Source organism: Physella acuta, unplaced genomic scaffold (genome assembly GCF_028476545.2).
Source record: "Physella acuta isolate Inbredline_101_S28 unplaced genomic scaffold, ASM2847654v3 ptg000114l, whole genome shotgun sequence".
Lineage (NCBI taxonomy): Eukaryota > Metazoa > Mollusca > Gastropoda > Physidae > Physella > Physella acuta.
In genome coordinates this window covers 783,599-807,048 of record NW_026731634.1, presented here as the reverse complement: position 1 = coordinate 807,048, position 23,450 = coordinate 783,599, and the positions used below count along the sequence as shown (strand labels likewise).

The 23,450-nt window shown below is 37.6% G+C and overlaps 2 protein-coding genes across 2 annotated transcripts; both read right to left on the bottom strand.

Annotated features, from left to right (window-relative positions):
• Positions 1 to 681: 681 nt before the first annotated feature.
• Positions 682 to 22,116, bottom strand: LOC131934644 (uncharacterized). The gene is made up of 7 exons (XM_059290713.1): positions 21,961 to 22,116; positions 5,922 to 6,025; positions 5,472 to 5,525; positions 4,500 to 4,610; positions 3,070 to 3,307; positions 2,176 to 2,655; positions 682 to 1,398 (listed from the first exon to the last, which is right to left on the bottom strand). Exons 2-7 carry the CDS (start codon positions 6,020 to 6,022, stop codon positions 820 to 822), a joined length of 1,563 nt encoding a protein of 520 aa, XP_059146696.1. The 5' UTR covers positions 6,023 to 6,025; positions 21,961 to 22,116; the 3' UTR covers positions 682 to 819.
• LOC131934634 (fibrous sheath CABYR-binding protein-like) lies at positions 19,290 to 20,861 on the bottom strand. The gene has a single exon (XM_059290704.1). The coding sequence runs from the start codon at positions 20,859 to 20,861 to the stop codon at positions 19,290 to 19,292; it is 1,572 nt and encodes a 523-aa protein (XP_059146687.1).
• Positions 22,117 to 23,450: the final 1,334 nt, after the last annotated feature.

Sequence of the window (23,450 nt, the reverse complement as noted above, 5' to 3'; positions counted from 1 at the left end):
TCCTCGTAATTTGCTTAACATAATTGCTTTTGGAACTAGTCATCGATATTGCTTCGTTGAGGAGGAGATACGACTTAAAGCTGCGGACACACATCCATCCATCCATCCATCCATCCATTCATTCATACATCCAGAAATGACGGGTTAATAAACGCAATTCTCCAGAATGGAAATTGCGCTAAAAATGCAAGTGGTTTTAACTCGAAAGTATGAGTATTTGGTATTTGACTCTGTATAGTATCCAGACGATACCAACGCATTATGCACACAATTTAGCAAATAACATCACAACAACGCGTGAACTGGACAATCTTAGCCCCTTGTATATTTTGTAAAATTTTTATTATTACATAATAATATTACTGACAGATATAAAAGAATAAAATGCAGTTTGTAAGCCATGTTAGGTAAAGGCATAAAACAACAATTGTGTACCTACACGTCTAAAATAATAAAATCATTTTAACACACAGATCGTTCTTCCTTTACAGCATAAAATAGTTTTAAAATGATGCTTTTCGACTTTGCTTTTAATACAAATTTTGAATGCATTGGCAAAGGAAATTACTTTTGTCAAATTCATTGTTTTATAATTACTTAACAAGTAAAATGTGCAAACTTACAAAAACTGGTAAAAGTTCTAATTAGCTAATTTTTTTATTTATTTATTTATTTTATTTTTTTGAGCTTCTTGAAAGTATACTAGTGTTTTTGTTTAAATATGGAAATGTTAGGCATTAATAGCATAGAGTAAATGATAGAAGCTTGACAAAAATTGTACCCACTGGGGGTTACACAGAAATATGTATTCGCCATTATTCACTTCTCAATGATAAGGTTATTAATATTATCAACCATCAGGCAGACAGAATGTGATGATGGTCTGTCATCTGCTTTGCTGCTCCAACATTTCTCCAACATCTCCTTCAGTTGCTTGTCTAGTGTCAGACCTCTGGGAATGTCAGGCTTCAAATTTTTCTCCCCAACTTGGACCCTCAGCTGTTGTATGGTCAAATCTTCAAAAGCTATTTCCTCAACCACCAGCTCTAAGATGAGTAGACCTTCAGAGTAAACATCAGCTTTCATCAGCTGCTCCACATTCAACAATTCACCCCGGAGAACCTCTGGTGCTGAATATCTTGGTGTTCCAATGTTACTCACAGCGGTGCCAGCAGAAGCGCCGGATCCCATTTCCTTTTTCATCATACTTAGACCGAAATCTGTTAATTTTGCAATAACCATTTCTTGTGGGTCCGTTATTTCTTGACCAGGAACATTTTTGAGAAGAACATTTTGTGTTTTCAGGTCACAATGAGCGATGCTCTTCTCATGTAAATAATCAATGCCTTGTGCTACATCTCTCATTATACTTAGTTTTTCTTTATCATCAAATTCCACCTGAAAAACGTTGAAATTAGTTTAACAGTTTATCAATGAAACCAATTACAGATTTGTATAAGTTGTGGAGATATAAAAAATATAAGATGAATTACAATATTAACATATTAATGAACCTTCGAAAAAAAATCATTCAAGCAATGTTGATTAACATAGTTTAATACGTTTTTTTAGGCTAGATTATAGAGAAGAATTGGGGGAATCAACGAATAAATGAGTATTAATCAGATACAATGACTGAACGAATAGCCACGACGCGTTCTGTTTACAGTGGAGTGAGTTTCGATATAAAGTGGACACTTCTCCCATGATAAATTGATTTTGAAAGACATTGATGGTTCGCTTCGAAGCCTGTGATTAAAATGGTCACAGAAGCTGTCTTTTTTTTTAAATAGACTATGGAGTTGAATATTTAGTCAAAAAGCAAAATGGTTAATCACAATTAAAACAAGAAGATTTTAAGCAATCATCCCCACATTGCTCTCCACCAATCGTAATATTTTTTTTATTTTTAAAACTACACAAGTTTCGATTACCAGTTTTAAAAAAAAGTAATGCAGTAAAGAAAAAAATGCCTATAAATTATGCATCCAAAAACATTACCCAAAATGGAAAAGTGTTATGTGACAATTTCTTATCATTTGACTTCAATTCACCACATATAGTTTACCCATTAACTTAATACCAAGCAGAACGTGTGCTGTTTCAAGCGTTTTTCAATACTGTACTTTAAAATAAAAAAGAAAGACATACTAAGGTTTTCTACAAGGAACTCACTTTTTTCATATGCAGAGCTTCATGAAGGCTCAAATCCATGTATTCCATGACAATGGCCAGATTGGGGCTCACCACACAGGCTCCCAAAAACCCAACAATATTTGGATGCTGCAAGGTACAAAACAGTGCAATCTCATCTTCAAACTGTTTTCTTCTCTTTTCAGACACTCGTTCTACGTTCAGCTTCTTCACGGCTACGATCTCTCCATCTTTCCATTCCGCCATGTGAACTACCCCAAACCCCCCGCTCCCTATCTGTGAAATTAACTCAAACTCCTCAAAAGGGATGACGTTACCCTTGTATTTTTCAAGGGTTTGCAGAGATAAATGAGACTGAGCCTTCCACCCTGTTCCTTTTTGCTCCAGCCATTCTCTGACCGTTTTCTCTCTCTTTATCAGATCCAAGTAGTTGTTGATGAAATCTTTAGCAAGTTTATTTTTTTCATAAATTTCCTCAACGCCCTCGGGAAAATCGTCGCCCTGTAAAATATGAGAATGTGTGTTTGTATTCACGTATTAAAATGGGTGTGTATGTGTGTGTGTGTGTGTGTGTTGCGTTGTCGTGTGCATGTTCGAGTGTTTGTGTATATGTGTGTATTAGAATTTGTCATTTAAACTAGTAAATTACATCAATCTAATTGAGTATTTCACTAAACTAGCTGCTATACTTTTTACAGTTGTCAGAAATAAAACCTAACATCGAGTTTACTTAACTATCTGCAATAAAAATGACCAATGAACACGACATTCTGCATCATGTTCACCCTAAGATGTGAAAACGCTCCACAAAATCCACACGCCCACATCCCTAATGAAGTGTGTTATTTTTAACTTTCTTCCCGCATACCCACACCTGTCCTACGCTCATAACACAAACAAATTATCTCAATTTACCTCTTTCATATACATCAACTTTTGTAGCAAATCTGCATGTGGCCCTTTCTTGTTTGCATAGGTTCCCCACGGTTTTCCAACCCTACCCAAGGAGCGGTTCAAAGGTGTGTCCTTGTACACTTGGGTGTTGGCTGGTATTGGCACACTACCTAGTGGTTTACCAACTCTGTTGTGCTTTCTGTTGTAGTCATTGTCTGCATACACTTTCCCAGAGGAGCTGGCTGAACTGCTGGTTTTGCTAAATAAATACAAAATTCCAACCATTAAGTGAAATATATTACTTTAGTCTGTTATATAGGCCTACATAAATATGTTAATTTTAAATTATAAAAATATTTATCTTTTTTGTTAAACATGTATGGAAATTTTAAGGTTTTTTTTTTTTTATAGTTTTTTTACTAGCACTCAATAACATCAGGCGCAGAGAAAAACGTACACATGATGGGAGAGAGTTGAAAAGAAGTGGAAAAAATTGCTAATAATAGAAAAACAATAAAGAGTGCTGTAATTGGCATATACTTCACTGGGCTACAGGACATTACCCCCCCCCCCCCCCCGGACATCCCCCGTATCCCCCCCCCCCCGGGATCAATTACACCCTGTCAATTACCCCCCTGTCAAATACCACCCCCACCCATCCAGCAAGATAGAATCCTGATTCTAACTCCAACTCTATACCTGTATATTACCTTAATCCTAACCTTAAGACAAAGACGAAAAACGTAAGTATTCACCTCACCCTTAAAATTAATCCAAAACCAAACCAAACTCTAGACATTGATTTAAGCCTAACCCTGATACTAACCCTAGCCCTAACCCTAACCCTAACCCTAACCCTAACCCTAACCCTAACCCTAACCCTAACCCTAACCCTAACCCTAACCCTAACCCTAACCCTAACCCTAACCCTAACCCTAACCCTAGCCCTAGCCCTAGCCCTAGCCCTAGCCCTAGCCCTAGCCCTAGCCCTAGCCCTAGCCCTAGCCCTAGCCCTAGCCCTAGCCCTAGCCCTAGCCCTAGCCCTAGCCCTAGCCCTAGCCCTAGCCCTAGCCCTAGCCCTAGCCCTAGCCCTAGCCCTAGCCCTAGCCCTAGCCCTAGCCCTAGCCCTAGCCCTAGCCCTAGCCCTAGCCCTAGCCCTAGCCCTAGCCCTAGCCCTAGCCCTAGCCCTAACCCTAGCCCTAGCCCTAGCCCTAGCCCTAGCCCTAGCCCTAGCCCTAGCCCTAGCCCTAGCCCTAGCCCTAACCCTAGACCTAGACCTAGCCCAAACCCTAGCTCTGACCCTAAGCTATGACCGGGGGAGGGGTAATTTCCTACTGGGCCAGGGGGTAATTAACACGGGGGTAATGCCCTGTTCCCACTTCACTGGGAGTTGAAAAGGGCTAAGAAGAAGAAGGAGAATCAATAATGCAGTGAGGCTTAACATATCCCACGTTTTAGATGTAGCAGCTGTAGCGCCTTGTGAGGATTGTGACATTGATCCAAGTGGCAGACCAACACGTCCAAGCTTTCGATTCAAGGCGTTATCTTTGTACACATTGCTGCTGTAATCAAGTAAATTGTTTTCCTTATTATTTTACTCAACTGTATTTCTTTATTAAAATACGTTAGGTCACTTATTATTGCATTGATCTTTATTCCTATTTAATTATGTATAAATGTTTTGGTATCGTTTATTGGAAGTCGAACTTAACACAAAACACATCGAAAATAGATTTAAGGTAGATACAGTTTTGCCAGCTGCGTAGATTAAGTTAGATGTGGGTTAGGTATCATTTGTGAAACGGCTTCAACTTTTTTCAGAAAAAAAATTTTTCACGTGCAATATGTAAGTGTCATCACCATCATCACCACGACAGATAAAGTGGAGTTCATCTGCTTCAACGACCTCGGCATACAAGGAGATAGTGTGGCCTGCGCTATGCCCACCCGCCTTTGTTTCTCTAACATGGTAAATTAACTTGGAAAAGGGCAGTTGTCAGTGAAGCAGAAGCACCCGGAATGTCGTGGACGCAACTTGGAGGAATCTCCCAGAACCGAGTACGACGGAGACGTGTGGTTGCGTTAAAATATGCTCCGCGATGGGTTTCAAGGGAATGATGATGATGAATTGATATGGAGAACATCATTATTGCTTTCAATTTTTAATTTCAATACAACAAAGCTGACAAGACCTCTATAAAATAACATTTTACAGAACGATGGGAAGCAAGTTAATAAGTTTATTGTTACAGTTATTGCCCTTTCATATTTTCTTCTTACTAAAATTAAAAACACACAATATATATATATATATATATATATATATATATATATATATATATATATATATATATATATATATATATATATATATATATATATATATATATAGTATGAGTAATACACAGGTGAGTAGATCTTACCTGCCATTATTTAATGCTAGTTGCCCCATTTGAGGCGTCAGGATGTCAGTAGATCTGAAGAATGGTGGAACAATCAAAGAATCTTTTTTAAAAACTTGATCAAACAACGGATTAAAAGATTAAGATTTTCCCATTCTGGAAAATAAAATGTTTATCAGACCTTTTCTAATGAAAACAAGAAAGCCCACTGTTTAAAAAAAAAGACGCCTTCATTCAACAAAAGTTAGGCACCAACCACAAGACAGGAGCATCGATATCACCCTCGTTATGTTAATTATTCATCGCTGACTATTCGTGATTGTTTTCATAAGTTTTTTTTATTTCAATTCTCCGAAAAAGGAGCCAATGTCTTAAAACTGTTCTCAAAGGGAGCCCCCGCTCACCCCCCCCCCCCCCACCAACCCCCGCCCCCAATGCTCCCGCATTTCTACGCCTCTGAACCCATCTTACCTTGAAGTACTGCTCCCAGCTCTATTGACAGCAGTACCTATTGGTTTTCCAACTCTCCCTAATTTTCTGTTTTGTTCATTGTCTACGTAACACCTCGACATTCTCTTAAACAAATGAAAACAGTTTTTTGTGTATGTATGTATATATATATATATATATATATATATATATATATATATATATATATATATATATATATATATATATATATATATATAGGTCTATATATAATTAAACTGATTGAATTAAAAATTCTTAAAGTATAATCTTTTATTATTAAGACTTACATACTCTTAAATAATATAATTGCGATAGTCTAATTATCACGTTGTACTCTTCAGTTGGTTTATTTTAAAAGCCTTCATAAAAATACTATAGCTGATTTCTTCCGTGATGTATAAAGACAACTATTTTTAGTATGATTTCGGATTTTTACTTTCTCGTATAAACGAAGTATAGAGAAAGTATTGTAATCGTGCAAAAAAAAAAAATCGAGATTTTAACAAATCCAGGGGCGGAACTACAGTGCCGCCAGACCCCGCAATGCGGGGGGGCCCAGACCGAATGGGGGCCCAAAAATCCCGGCTAAATTATTTTAAAAAAAAATTTAAAATAAAAAATTTAAAAAAAAAAAAAAAAAAAAATAGGTGGAGGTCGAGTTATCTTTCTTCTACAGTTACAAAAAAACACGATAGTCGGCAAACGTCTTTGAAAAAAAATGTACAGACTATAGCTCGAGAGACCGCCAGACATATAGACAACTTCAAAGACGCAGGGGCGGAACTACAGTGCCGCCAGACACCGCAATGCGGGGGAGGGGGGCAGACCGATTGGGGGCCCAAAAATCCTGGCTAAATTATTTTTTAAAAAAAAATGTAAAAAAAAAAATTAAAACAAAAAAAAAATTAAATTTTTTTTTTTTTAAATTAGGTGGAGGTCGAGTTATCTTTCTTCTACAGTTACAAAAAAACACGATAGTCGGCAAACGTCTTTGAAAAAAAAATGTACAGACTATAGCTCGAGAGACCGCCAGACATATAGACAACTTCAAAGACGCAGGGGCGGAACTACAGTGCCGCCAGACACCGCAATGCGGGGGAGGGGGGCAGACCGATTGGGGGCCCAAAAATCCCGACTAAATTATTTTAAAAAAACTGTAAAAAAAAAAATTAAAACAAAAAAAAAATTAAATTTTTTTTTTTTAAATTAGGTGGAGGTCGAGTTATCTTTCTTCTACAGTTACAAAAAAAACACGATAGTCGGCAAACGTCTTTGAAAAAAATGTACAGAATATAGCTCGAGAGACCGCCAGACATATAGACAACTTCAAAGACGCAGGGGCGGAACAACAGTGCCGCCAGACACCGCAATGCGGGGGGGGGGGGCAGACCGATTGGGGGCCCAAAAATCCTGGCTAAATTATTTTTTTAAAAAAATGTAAAAAAAAAAAAAAAAATTTTAAATTAATTTTTTTTTTTTTTAAATTAGGTGGAGGTTGAGTTATCTTTCTTCTACAGTTACAAAAAAACACGATAGTCGGCAAACGTCTTTGAGAAAAATGCACAGACTATAGCTCGAGAGACAGCCAGACATATAGACAACTTCAAAGACGTAGCCTACCTTTTTACTTTTAGTGGCGTCGATTAGGAGAACAAAAAAGGATTGTTATATTGTTTACATTATTAAATATATATATATATATATATATATATATATATATATATATATATATATATATATATATATATATATATATATATATATATATATATAAATATATGATTGTGTGTTTAAACTACTGGCCTGGACTCTACAAAAAATATAATTATTTATTTCGATGTCATACATTTATAATTGCGTTCATTTTTACTTTAACAACTGTATCAATAAACTTGTGAAAGTTTAAGTTATCTCCCTTTAGCGAAGCATCTGAAGTTTTTGCCGGCACGCTTTGAAATCGGGCTGGGGAAATGTTGCGGCGACTATTCTGGTCTTCTAGACGACCGGAAAAAGTCGGCACTATTGATGTAGATGTTTATCGGCACTTTCTAGTCCCCTTCCCTTGAACCTTCCCAACTCTCACCCCTCCCCCCTCACCCCCCTCTCACCCCTACCCCTCACCTCTACCCCTCACCACACCCTTACTCTTACAATAAGATGTAATGCATAGATTAACGAACCGTCTATGAACTACTGAACTGTAAACTGACCACTTCTGCACATTTTGTTAAAGACACTAGTCAGTAGTTGTTCATTTACCTGATGAAGTATTTTGTTGACGAGTCTAATTCACACAACAAGGAAGGTAAGGCTCGTCCTTATATTATTAATTGTTTTATAATTAGTACACGTATTAATTGAACATTAGTTATTAACACTAAATACATTAAAGTTAATCAAATTTAGGATACAATGATCTAGCTTTTAAGCCTAAAAACAACCAAAAGATCTATATCACCTTTGAATGTATTAATGTTTAATTTCATGTTTAGCCCGTAACGTGGAGGGGTTATATTCGGTTATAATATGGGTGGGTCTTTGGCAGTGTTTCTTCCAGACTTTTTTCTTCGGGGGGGGGGGGGGGGGGGCACTTGAAATTTTCGGAGGGGGGGGGGGGGCGGGGGGTGCGGACCGCACCGGGTGACACCATTTAGGGGGGTGACACCAAGGCAAAAAATAGCAAAATATATAGAGAAAAACTCGAGGGGGGGGGTGCAAATCGAAAGTTTGAGGGGGGGGGGTGCAAATCGAAAACTTGAGGGGGGGTGCAAATCGAAAACTTGAGGGGGGGGGGTGCAAATCGAAAATTTGAAAGTTTGTCCCTGGGAAGGGTCTCTATGCCTCTGGGGGGGTGACACCATTAAGTGCCGCACCGGGTGACACCCGACCTCGCTACGCCACTGCACCCGATATATATATATATATATATATATATATAAGTAGTATATTAGGTCCCTTTTGGACCGATTTTTTGGCGGAGCAGGGGAGGCGCAGGCGCAAAGGTTATACAGTAAAATACTCGGGAGCAGGATGTGGGCCTGGTACAATGACATATAGCAAAATACTACGCCAGCTGCCGCAGGGTGGGTGAGCAGGATGCGCAGCCTGGTACAACGACATATAGTAAAATACTACGCCAACTGGGGTTGGCGGAGCAGTGAAGGGTGAGTCACCTTTTGGTGACCTTGTGACGTAATCATTGACCTTGTGACGTCATCATTGACCTAGTTACGTAATTTTAATGCGTTTTTTAATGAGTTTTAATGAGTTTTTTAAATTTTAATTAATTTTTTGACCTAGTTACGTAATTTTAATGTGTTTTTATTACGTAATTGTTTAATTTGTTTGATTTAAATTGTTTAATTACTTTGTTTATATTGTGTAATTATTATTAACGAGTTACGTAATTTGATTATTTGTTTACTTTTTAATTATTTTTATTTTGTTTATTTTTAATTTTATTTTATTTTATAATTAGTTAAATTATTATTAACTAGTTACGTAATTTGATTTTAATTACTTTGTTTAATTTAATTACTTTGATATATTTCTTTTCTTTGTTGTTTAATTTGTTGGTTTGTTTGAATGTATGTATGTTTTAAATAAAAGACTAACACTAGCCGTGTACTAGTCTTTGTATAACATCCATTTAACCAGACATGTAACATCTGTTACTTATCGATCAGCGATCCTTTGTTGACACACGCTGCGCGGTTTTTAATGGGTATTATATCGATCGCAGCCGCTGGGCCATTACAGCATGATGCCCCACCTAATTAAATTGGTTATGCTTCACCGAGTTTCCCCCGCTCGGTTGACGGGTTATGGTAATTACGACGTACATTAAGTAGCTTTCCGCGTGATCCTTTGTTTTTGTCAAACACTGGACAACGGTCCAGTTAATATTGATTCCACCCACTGACCATCAGTATGATGGCCCACCTAATTAAATTTTGGTCACGCATCGTGGGTTTATGTCGACTACAAACATCCATTAGAGACACCTGTTACTCGCTAATGGCACCCGACACGTATCGATCCAACAGCGATCCTTTGTTCTTGTCAAATACCGTACAAGGGCCAAGTTAATATTGATCGCACCCACTGACCATCAGTATGATGGTCCACCTATGTGTAATTTTTATTAACGAGTTACGTAATTTGATTATTTGTTTACTTTTTAATTATTTTTATTTTGTTTATTTTTAATTTTATTTTATTTTATAATTAGTTAAATTATTATTAACTAGTTACGTAATTTGATTTTAATTACTTTGTTTAATTTAATTACTTTGATATATTTCTTTTCTTTGTTGTTTAATTTGTTGGTTTGTTTGAATGTATGTATGTTTTAAATAAAAGACTAACACTAGCCGTGTACTAGTCTTTGTATAACATCCATTTAACCAGACATGTAACATCTGTTACTTATCGATCAGCGATCCTTTGTTGACACACGCTGCGCGGTTTTTAATGGGTATTATATCGATCGCAGCCGCTGGGCCATTACAGCATGATGCCCCACCTAATTAAATTGGTTATGCTTCACCGAGTTTCCCCCGCTCGGTTGACGGGTTATGGTAATTACGACGTACATTAAGTAGCTTTCCGCGTGATCCTTTGTTTTTGTCAAACACTGGACAACGGTCCAGTTAATATTGATTCCACCCACTGACCATCAGTATGATGGCCCACCTAATTAAATTTTGGTCACGCATCGTGGGTTTATGTCGACTACAAACATCCATTAGAGACACCTGTTACTCGCTAATGGCACCCGACACGTATCGATCCAACAGCGATCCTTTGTTCTTGTCAAATACCGTACAAGGGCCAAGTTAATATTGATCGCACCCACTGACCATCAGTATGATGGTCCACCTATGTGTAATTTTTATTAACGAGTTACGTAATTTGATTTTAATTTTTTTAAATTTTTAAATTTTTAATTTAATTTTATAATTACTTTAATTATTATTAACGAGTTACGTAATTTGATTTTAATTTTTTAAATTTTTAAATTTTTTTAAATTATTATTTTTAAATTTTATTTTTAATTGTTGTTTACTTGTTGTTTAATTTAATTACTTTGTATAATTTATTTGTTTGAAATTCATTTTAATTAGTTTGCTTTTAATTTCTTTGTTGTACGCCGTTTGAAATAAAAGACTAACACTAGCGTGTACTAGAAAGTGTCATTGTGTATAACATCCATTTAACCCCAAGCTGTTACTTATTAGCGACAGCTTGTACTTATCGATCCGCCCGTGATCCTCCCCGGCGCTCCCCGTGGTTGCTTAATAGCGGGCTCACTGAAGCGATCACAACAGGTAATTAATCGAAGCCATTAAGTCCCTCTCCGCGTTAAGTGTGGCGACAGCTGGTGCTGTAATTAGTCACGGCTCTCGGATTTTTTCATTAGACTACAGCTGTACATGAACTATGTTCACATATCATACGCCCGGTCATTCTTTGATCAAATTAAAAAATTTTGTTTCCACATGTCATGCGAACCGTCCCTTGCTATGTATGAAAGATTAATGGTTGTAACTATTCGCTTATAGCGAGGGTCAGCGAAAACAAAAATATATTTAAGGGTCGGAATTTTCTTTCAACCACCGTTAAGTCAGGTTTTGAGACGAAACGAAGTCTCGGTAGGTTCGTGTTTTTTAATGGGCGACAGGGCGACTTGGTGCGTTGGTACGTAGGTATGCGGGGTAGACATGTTTTTTACAAGTCTGGAAAAGTAATTACGTTTTTTTTTTTTTTTTTTTTTATGACCGTTCCGATTTTCTTTTGATCTGACCACCATTTGACCACACTGAGCCAGATAAATTTAACAATCGTCGCAGCGGGGTTTATTTTAAGTGCACCCCGTGCACGCTTGTTTACATTTTAAAAGACGTGTCGCGTGTCTTCCCCTTACGGCTTCCCTAATAGAGAAACGAGAGGAAAGACAACTGTTCTAAAATTAGAACAGCCTTGTTTACAGCCATGAGTATCGTCCCTTGTGAAAAAATTCGCGTCAGAATCATTAACTAAACATTCAATTTCTTTAACAAGTTAAAAAATAATTTAGGAAGACAAGGGTTAACAACATTAGACGCCACCGTTTTTGTTTCCTGCGACGACAAGGCACAATACACTTTTTTATTTTATGTCTCAAGTAGAGGGTGGGATATTTTTTCTTTGTAAGCGTGTTGTAAACAATAGGTAGACGAAGCGATTACTAAGTAAGAGGGGAGAGAAGTGACGTACATCGCGATATTTGAAAACATGGCGATGTTTAACCTCAACCAAAAAAGGCAATGAACCTAGAAGGAAGACGAATATATATCTTAGTCTTGCAGCAGATTACCTCCCCATGTTCGCTTTAGTATTACAGTTTTCATCAAACTTCTTTTTGACTTGAACTTCGTTAATTTTTAAGAAAGTTTACTTATACATAATACACTACGTCTAATGACAAGTTTTTATTTTTACCACTCAATGTATTTTCTTTTTCTATACCTTACATTGTCATCTTAATTTTTGATCACCTTAGGTGGTGGTAAGGTGGTAAGGTGGTGGTAAGGTGGTGGTAAGGTGGTGGTAAATTTGCTTAAGATTATAAACTTCAAGTTTTAAAAAACAACAACGTCGTGTCAAATGACACACCGTTTAAAATGTCTACATTTAAAGTTCACCAAAATAATGACGTAAAAACTAAATATCATATGACATTAGCATACATATCATTCAATCTAATCACTCTAAAGTACAAATCAATAATTTTTATTGATTAAGGGGCTGGGTGAGTTATTTTTTATTCGGGTGCCCAGGGAAGGTTTGGAGTTGGGTAGGGGCACCGTTCATACTAGAGTCGGTGACGTTTTCACCGAGGCAGGGTTCGAAGCTAGACCATACATGTTTTGGAATCGTTAGGGGTCGAGTCTATAGTAGGGTCGCGGGAGTTTTGTTAACACAGAGGGATGTTTCGAAGTTGATACATCCATGTTTTAGAATTGATAGGTAGAGAGTCCATACTAGGGTCGGTGAAGTTTTCACCGAGGCAGGTTACAAAGTTGGGACATGCATGTTTAGGAATTGTTGGCAGTCGCGTTCATACTAGGGTCGGTGAAGTTTTCACCGAGGCAGGTTACAAAGCTGGGACATGCATGTTTAGGAATTGTTGGCAGTCGCGTTCATACTAGGGTCGGGGAGTTTTGCTAACACTGAGGCAGGTTGTAAAGTTGGTACAGGCATCCTTGGAATTGTTAGGGGCCGTGTTCATACTAGGGTCGGTGAAGGTTGGTTTTGAACTCGGAACATGTATGTTTTGGAATCGGTAGGGCTAGAGTTCATACTAGTGTCGGTGAAGGTTGGTTTTGAACTCGGAACATGCATGTTTTGGAATCGGTAGGTGTAGAGTCCATACTAGGGTCAGGGGAGTTTTTGTTAACACCGAGGTAGGTTGCAAAGTTGGTACATGCATGTTTAGGAATTGTTGGTAGCCGAGTTCATTCTAGTGTCGGTGAAGGTTGGTTTTGAACTCGGAACATGCATGTTTTGAAATCGGTAGGTGTAGAGTCCATACTAGGGTCAGGGGAGTTTTTGTTAACACCGAGGTAGGTTGCAAAGTTGGTACATGCATGTTTAGGAATTGTTGGTAGCCGAGTTCATACTAGTGTCGGTGAAGGTTGGTTTTGAACTCGGAACATGCATGTTTAGAAATTGTTGGTAACCGAGTTCATACTAGGGACGGGGGTGTTTTAACCGAGGCAGGTTACAAAGTTCGTACATGCATCATTGGAATTGTTAGGGAGAGTTAAACTAAGGTCGGTGAAGTTTTCCAAAGTTGGTACATGGATGTTTAGGAATTGTTGGCAGTCGAGTTCATACTAGGGTCGGGGAATTTTGTTAGCACTGAGGCAGGTTGGAAAGTTGGTACATGCATGATTGGGAATCGTTGGTAGCCGAGTTCATACTAGTGTCGGTGAAGGTTGGTTTTGAACTCGGAACATGCATGTTTTGGAATTGTTGGTAGCCGAGTTCATACTAGTGTCGGTGAAGGTTGGTTTTGAACTCGGAACATTCATGTTTTGGAATCGGTAGGTGTAGAGTCCATACTAGTGTCGGTGAAGTTTTCACCGAGGGTGGTTTCAAAGTTAGTACAGGTATGTTTTGGAAGTGTTAGGGGCCGAGTCTAGAGTGGGAAGGCTTTTGTTTTCACTAAGGTAGATTTAAAACGTGGACCATCCCTGTTTCGGAGTTGGTCGGGGTAGAGTTTACACTAGAGTGGGACGGTCTTTGTTTTCAACAAGACAGGTTTCGAAATTCGGCCATGGCTGTTTTGGAGTTGGATGGGAACGTTGTCACTTGTGACAGTAAACGAAGGGGGATAAATGTTTGTCTGTTACTTTGTCCTTTGTCTGTCCAAGGGAATAGTGTGGGTAGTGGTACGGTGTGTTTATCTATCGGTTGTTTAGGGACGGGGGCGAGGGCGGCGGACAAAGTTGTCGATGTAGCTAGGGTGCAAGAGATATTCAACGTGGAGTGGTGTCTACAAGTTATGTATCCCAGTCTGTTGGAGTAGTGTCTAGGGGTTGTGATATTAGTTGAATAAATATTTGTCTTTAGGATTGTCATAAATCCTTTGTCTCTTTAATGGAATAGAATGGGTAGTGGTACGGTTGGTATTGAGGTTAGGGATGGGCGAAGGGGAAAGGGGTTGCGGACAAAGGGAAGGGGAAGGGCGAATAGTGATAAAAATAACTCACCCAGCCCCTTAATAAATAAAAATTATTGATTTGTACTTTAGAATGATTAGATTGAATGATATGTATGTTAACGTCATATCATATTTAGTTTATACATCATTATTTTGGTGAAATTTAAATGTAGACATTTTAACGGTGTGTCATTTGACACGACGTACTATAACGTTGTTGATTTTTAAAACTTGAAGTTTATAATCTTAAGCAAATTTACCACCACCTTACCACCACCTTACCACCTTACCACCACCTAAGGTGATCAAAAATTAAGATGACAATGTAAGATATAGAAAAAGAAAATACATTGAGTGGTAAAAATAAAAAATTGTCATTAGACGTAATGTATTATGTATAAGTAAACTTTCTTAAAAATTAAAGAAGTTCAAGTCAAAAAGAAGATTGATGAAAACTGTAATACTAAAGCGAACATGGGAAGGTAATCTGCTGCAAGACTAAGATATATATTCGTCTTCCTTCTAGGTTCATTGCCTTTTTTGGTTGAGGTTAAACATCGCCATGTTTTCAAATATCGCGATGTACGTCACTTCTCTCCCCTCTTACTTAGTAATCGCTTCGTCTACCTATTGTTTACAACACGCTTACAAAGAAAAAATATCCCACCCTCTACTTGAGACATAAAATAAAAAAGTGTATTGTGCCTTGTCGTCGCAGGAAACAAAAACGGTGGCGTCTAATGTTGTTAACCCTTGTCTTCCTAAATTATTTTTTAACTTGTTAAAGAAATTGAATGTTTAGTTAATGATTCTGACGCGAATTTTTTCACAAGGGACGATACTCATGGCTGTAAACAAGGCTGTTCTAATTTTAGAACAGTTGTCTTTCCTCTCGTTTCTCTATTAGGGAAGCCGTAAGGGGAAGACACGCGACGCGTCTTTTAAAATGTAAACAAGCGTGCACGGGGTGCACTTAAAATAAACCCCGCTGCGACGATTGTTAAATTTATCTGGCTCAGTGTGGTCAAATGGTGGTCAGATCAAAAGAAAATCGGAACGGTCATAAAAAAAAAAAAAAAAAAAAAAAACGTAATTACTTTTCCAGACTTGTAAAAAACATGTCTACCCCGCATACCTACGTACCAACGCACCAAGTCGCCCTGTCGCCCATTAAAAAACACGAACCTACCGAGACTTCGTTTCGTCTCAAAACCTGACTTAACGGTGGTTGAAAGAAAATTCCGACCCTTAAATATATTTTTGTTTTCGCTGACCCTCGCTATAAGCGAATAGTTACAACCATTAATCTTTCATACATAGCAAGGGACGGTTCGCATGACATGTGGAAACAAAATTTTTTAATTTGATCAAAGAATGACCGGGCGTATGATATGTGAACATAGTTCATGTACAGCTGTAGTCTAATGAAAAAATCCGAGAGCCGTGACTAATTACAGCACCAGCTGTCGCCACACTTAACGCGGAGAGGGACTTAATGGCTTCGATTAATTACCTGTTGTGATCGCTTCAGTGAGCCCGCTATTAAGCAACCACGGGGAGCGCCGGGGAGGATCACGGGCGGATCGATAAGTACAAGCTGTCGCTAATAAGTAACAGCTTGGGGTTAAATGGATGTTATACACAATGACACTTTCTAGTACACGCTAGTGTTAGTCTTTTATTTCAAACGGCGTACAACAAAGAAATTAAAAGCAAACTAATTAAAATGAATTTCAAACAAATAAATTATACAAAGTAATTAAATTAAACAACAAGTAAACAACAATTAAAAATAAAATTTAAAAATAATAATTTAAAAAAATTTAAAAATTTAAAAAATTAAAATCAAATTACGTAACTCGTTAATAATAATTAAAGTAATTATAAAATTAAATTAAAAATTTAAAAATTTTAAAAATTAAAATCAAATTACGTAACTCGTTAATAAAAATTACACATAGGTGGACCATCATACTGATGGTCAGTGGGTGCGATCAATATTAACTTGGCCCTTGTACGGTATTTGACAAGAACAAAGGATCGCTGTTGGATCGATACGTGTCGGGTGCCATTAGCGAGTAACAGGTGTCTCTAATGGATGTTTGTAGTCGACATAAACCCACGATGCGTGACCAAAATTTAATTAGGTGGGCCATCATACTGATGGTCAGTGGGTGGAATCAATATTAACTGGACCGTTGTCCAGTGTTTGACAAAAACAAAGGATCACGCGGAAAGCTACTTAATGTACGTCGTAATTACCATAACCCGTCAACCGAGCGGGGGAAACTCGGTGAAGCATAACCAATTTAATTAGGTGGGGCATCATGCTGTAATGGCCCAGCGGCTGCGATCGATATAATACCCATTAAAAACGCGCAGCGTGTGTCAACAAAGGATCGCTGATCGATAAGTAACAGATGTTACATGTCTGGTTAAATGGATGTTATACAAAGACTAGTACACGGCTAGTGTTAGTCTTTTATTTAAAACATACATACATTCAAACAAACCAACAAATTAAACAACAAAGAAAAGAAATATATCAAAGTAATTAAATTAAACAAAGTAATTAAAATCAAATTACGTAACTAGTTAATAATAATTTAACTAATTATAAAATAAAATAAAATTAAAAATAAACAAAATAAAAATAATTAAAAAGTAAACAAATAATCAAATTACGTAACTCGTTAATAATAATTACACAATATAAACAAAGTAATTAAACAATTTAAATCAAACAAATTAAACAATTACGTAATAAAAACACATTAAAATTACGTAACTAGGTCAAAAAATTAATTAAAATTTAAAAAACTCATTAAAACTCATTAAAAAACGCATTAAAATTACGTAACTAGGTCAATGATGACGTCACAAGGTCAATGATTACGTCACAAGGTCACCAAAAGGTGACTCACCCTTCACTGCTCCGCCAACCCCAGTTGGCGTAGTATTTTACTATATGTCGTTGTACCAGGCTGCGCATCCTGCTCACCCACCCTGCGGCAGCTGGCGTAGTATTTTGCTATATGTCATTGTACCAGGCCCACATCCTGCTCCCGAGTATTTTACTGTATAACCTTTGCGCCTGCGCCTCCCCTGCTCCGCCAAAAAATCGGTCCAAAAGGGACCTAATATACTACTTATATATATATATATATATATATATATATATATATATATATATATATATATATATACATATAGATATATATATATATATATATATATATATATATATATAGGGGCCTAAAAAAAAATTTTGCGGGGGGGCCATTTTTTTCTAGTTCCGCCACTGAACAAATCTCGACGTTTTACACCTCACTGATACGGAAAAAACATAATTTTGCAATCTTGTCCGTATGTCTGTGTGTCTGTCTGTGTGTCTGTCTGTGTGTAAACACGATAACTTGAGTACCGTTACAGCTAGGTTGATGAAATTTCATATATTAGTATTTTATCAAAATCGTAGATCCTGATCAACTTTTTAACGATTTCCGATAACCGGGAGTGGTAATTTTTCTACTTTGAATTTTTCAAAAGCCTATAACTTGAGTACTATTTCCGACAGATCAATGAAATTTCACATGTAAGTAAAAGATCTAATTCTCTACGTTCTGTCAAATTTTGAGTAATTTCCGTTGACCGGAAGTACTAATTTACGCTATTTCCGATTTCTCGAAAAACGCAAGTAAATTTATAAAGTACTAATAATATAGCGCAATATTATGCACATTTTGTTTTGGCGTTCGCTTGGTGCGCAATTATTTTTTCTATGAGATTCTATTCTATTTTTAAAAGTTTAAGTAATTAAAAATCATGTCTGTATTCCAAGTTATATAAGAATATTCGAGAAAGTTTAGGGGAGATATTTTGTCTGAGATATTTTGTCTGAGATCATTTGTCCGTGATATCATTTGTACTGATATATTTTGTCCTGGTATCTTTTGTCCTTGAGATCATTTGTCCTTGAGATCATTTGTCCTGAGATCATTTGTCCTGAGATCATTTGTCCGTGAGATATTTTGTCTGAGATATTTTGTCTGAGATCATTTGTCCTGAGATCATTTGTCATGGAACCCTCCCGGTTTATTTAAAATTAAGTTAAATTGATTTTTTTTAAATGTGATAAACTATAGCTTCAGCCTTTGTAGGTGTGGACGATAAACTTTAGCATACAGCCTTTGTAGGTGTGGACGATAAACTTTAGCATACAGCCTTTGTAGGTGTGGAGGATAAACTTTAGCATACAGCCTTTGTAGGTGTGGAGGATAAACTTTAGCATACAGCCTTTGTAGGTGTGGAGGATAAACTTTAGCATACAGCCCCTACAGGTGTGGAGGATAAACTTTAGCATACAGCCTTTGTAGGTGTGGACGATAAACTTTAGCATACAGCCTTTGTAGGTGTGGAGGATAAACTTTAGCATACAGCCTTTGTAGGTGTGGACGATAAACTTTAGCATACAGCCTTTGTAGGTGTGGACGATAAACTTTAGCATACAGCCTTTGTAGGTGTGGACGATAAACTTTAGCATACAGCCTTTGTAGGTGTGGACGATAAACTTTAACATACAGCCTTTGTATGTGTGGAGGATAAACTTTAGCATACAGCCTTTGAAGGTGTGGAGGATAAACTTTAGCATACAGCCCCTACAGGTGTGGACGATAAACTTTAGCATACAGCCTTTGTAGGTGTGGAGGATAAACTTTAGCATACAGCCTTTGTAGGTGTGGAGGATAAACTTTAGCATACAGCCTTTGTAGGTGTGGAGGATAAACTTTAGCATACAGCCTTTGTAGGTGTGGACGATAAACTTTAGCATACAGCCTTTGTAGGTGTGGACGATAAACTTTAGCATACAGCCTTTGTAGGTGTGGAGGATAAACTTTAGCATACAGCCTTTGTAGGTGTGGACGATAAACTTTAGCATTCAGCCTTTGTAGGTGTGGAGGATAAACTTTAGCATACAGCCTTTGTAGGTGTGGAGGATAAACTTTAGCATACAGCCTTTGTAGGTGTGGAGGATAAACTTTAGCATACAGCCTTTGTAGGTGTGAACGATAAACTTTAGCATACAGCCTTTGTAGGTGTGGATGATAAACTTTAGCAAACAGCCTTTGTAGGTGTGGACGATAAACTTTAGTATACAGCCTTTGTAGGTGTGGAGGATAAACTTTAGCGTACAGCCTTTGTAGGTGTAGAGGATAAACTTTAGCGTACAGCCTTTGTGGGTGTGGAGGATAAACTTTAGCATACAGCCTTTGTATGTGTGGATGATAAGCTTTAGCATATAGCCTTTGTAGGTGTGAACGATAAACTTTAGCATACAGCCTTTGTAGGTGTGAACGATAAACTTTAGCATACAGCCTTTGTAGGTGTGGAGGATAAACTTTAGCATACAGCCTTTGTAGGTGTGGAGGATAAACTTTAGCATACAGCCTTTGTAGGTGTGGAGGATAAACTTTAGCATACAGCCTTTGTAGGTGTGAACGATAAACTTTAGCATACAGCCTTTTTAGGTGTGGAGGATAAACTTTAGCATACAGCCTTTGTAGGTGTGGAGGATAAACTTTAGCATACAGCCTTTGTAGGTGTGGAGGATAAACTTTAGCATACAGCCTTTGTAGGTGTGGAGGATAAACTTTAGCATACAGACTTTGTAGGTGTGGAGGATAAACGTTAGCATACAGCCTTTGTAGGTGTGGAGGATAAACTTTAGCATACAGCCTTTGTAGGTGTGGAGGATAAACTTTAGCATACAGCCTTTGTAGGTGTGGAGGATAAACTTTAGCATACAGCCTTTGTAGGTGTGGACGATAAACTTTAGCATACAGCCTTTGTAGGTGTGGAGGATAAACTTTAGCATACAGCCTTTGTAGGTGTGGAGGATAAACTTTAGCATACAGCCTTTGTAGGTGTGGGCGATAAACTTTAGCATACAGCCTTTGTAGGTGTGGGCGATAAACTTTAGCATACAGACTTTGTAGGTGTGGAGGATAAACTTTAGCATACAGCCTTTGTAGGTGTGGAGGATAAACGTTAGCATACAGCCTTTGTAGGTGTGGAGGATAAACTTTAGCATACAGACTTTGTAGGTGTGGAGGATAAACTTTAGCATACAGCCTTTGTAGGTGTGGAGGATAAACTTTAGCATACAGCCTTTGTAGGTGTGGAGGATAAACTTTACAGACTTTGTAGGTGTGGACGATAAACTTTAGCATACAGCCTTTGTGTGTGTGGAGGATAAACTTTAGCATACAGCCTTTGTAGGTGTGGAGGATAAACTTTAGCATACAGCCTTTTTAGGTGTGGGCGGCGCTAGGCTTCTAACCCGAAAGTCAGCATAACATCCCTGAGCCCAGTGGCGTAGCGAGGTCGGGTGTCACCCGGTGCGGCACTTAATGGTGTCACCCCCCAGAGGTGGAATTATCATTTTTCTCTATATAGTTTGCTATTTTTTGCCTTGTTGACACCCCCCTAAATGGTGTCACCCGGTGCGATCCGCACCCCCCGCCCCCCCCCCCCCCCCCCCTCGCTACGCCTCTGCTTGTGTCCACCCAGTTATGATAGGTTCCTAACTCGTGTTAGGGAAAGTAAAGGCGGCTGGGCAAAGTGCTGAACACACCTTCATATGTTGAGGTCAAGAAACATTGAACTCTACTTCATCTGCCCAATAGATCGCTAGGTCTAACGAGGATTCTTTACTTATTCTATGTTTATGTGGTGTTGTTTGTGCTGTTGTATGAGCTATTGTATATATTATTGTATATGTAACCTACGTGTTAAATCCGCCAAAACAGCGTCTCGTGATGTAAGGATTCCACTTAGCAAAATGTTTAGCTAGATTCTACATCAAATCAACTTGCAACGTTTGTTTGTTTTTTTAAATTCTTTTGATATTGTATTCCCTTCTCATAAGGGGACAGCTTAGGATTTCAAGAAAAAAAAAAAGATACGCTGGAAGTGTGACGACTGACGTATCGTAACGTTTTGTATGCAGTATTCACAAAATATGCTCAAATTAAATGACGTTATTTATGAATGACACCCCCCCCCCCCCATCTTTAAAACTAACAATATGCTCAATTATTCTAATTTATTTAGTAGGCTATTTTATAAACCTTCGAATACTTTCTGATATATAAAATAATTATCAATGTGCTATATTAAAAGCATTAATGTATTAATAATTAAAGCCAACCTATAAATCTATTACGTAATAATGAAAGCATTAATTTGACGTTGTGAAAAGTGATAATGCAAAATAAATTAAATTAAAACCGTTTTAAGCTTAATTTAGTTTTTACTAAGAATACGTACCTATTCAATGAGAACAACAGAATTATTTTTAGTTTTAAATGTTTTTTTAAATTAAGAGATGCGATCTGGAGTTCTATACGTAATAATTTTTTTTGCACGAATCCACCAGGTATTTATACTGGTCTAAATCCTAGATATACGACACTTTTACTTATGTTACACTTTCATTTTGTAAAGAAATCCCCAGGTTAAAAATAAACAATCCTGGAAAAAAATGTTTGTTTGAAAATGAAACTGCGGGACCGCATGACAGATTTTTATTATAATGTATTTAGATCTAGAAAGTTTTTTCCACACCTCAGTGGATAAGGGGATGGAAGTGGAGCATAAGTGACAATGTGAATGCTACATGGGTGGAGGTGGGGTGGAGTAACGAGGTTTTTTTTAATGCAAAATAAAAATGGTGATAAACATGTTAGAAGTATGGTTGTTTTAGGAAGGTGGGATGCAGTAGCGTACGCAGGGGGGAGCATGGGGAGCGGACGCTCCCCCATACGATCATTTTGAGGATAGTTGCGCCTTTTTCGGAGAATAATTAAATAATATTTAAAACAAGTCTTCAAAAAAAAAAAACAGCAAACAAAAATACCTAACAGAAACTACACATTTAAACCTGTCATGTTATGTAGCCTAAATTTCACATTTTTTTAAATGACTCATCATGGCTTACTTCCCGGAGCCTAGCGAGTTGTTAGACCCAGTTCAATATACATTTTGTATTTAGAGGGGGGGGGGCTATTATCTTTGGGTTAAAAGTCTAGAGACGTAGGTTAATTGTTTACTTAGCAGAAAGTGAAGTTGCAAGTCCCTTGTCTGTCAGCTGATCTAGAACATTTTCCAAAAGGCACCTTGCACATATGCACATATGCACATATTTTTAGGTGAGCTGTGTTAAAAAAATAATGCAACTATATGGACGGGGTGGGGTGGGGAGGGGGGGGGAAGAAGCTGAATAAATGTACAGAAAATGTACATTCTCACACAACTTCATGATAGTCAGCACGTACAGATGTACTTAACGAACATATACTAAATACCTCGGGTAAATTCAGTTGAAACCATTGAAAATGCTGAGGATAAAAGTAAAACTGCCTCCAGAAGTTGAGATGAATAACCAAACTTAGCCCGCGATGGGTAGGCAGACCCCCCCCCTCCCACCTTAATCACACCTGATCTCTACATGGGACCCCCACAGGACTGGATCACCCATTACCCAGCTAACACAGTATGTAATACCATTGTGGGCCCAAGCTTGGCCCAATGTTGTAATCATGGCCAAACATTGGACAAGCTTACGCCAGGGTACAGCCAAGATTTGTACATGCTTGCATCCCTTGATACCTTGATATTTAACCGTTTTTACCTTGGCTGCCAAGATTACACTGATTTATGTATTCACTGCAGAAATTTTAGTTAAATATGCTTGTTAAACTTAATATATGTTAACTAAAATTAATTTATCTTTTAATATCATGCTCTAATGTAAACAT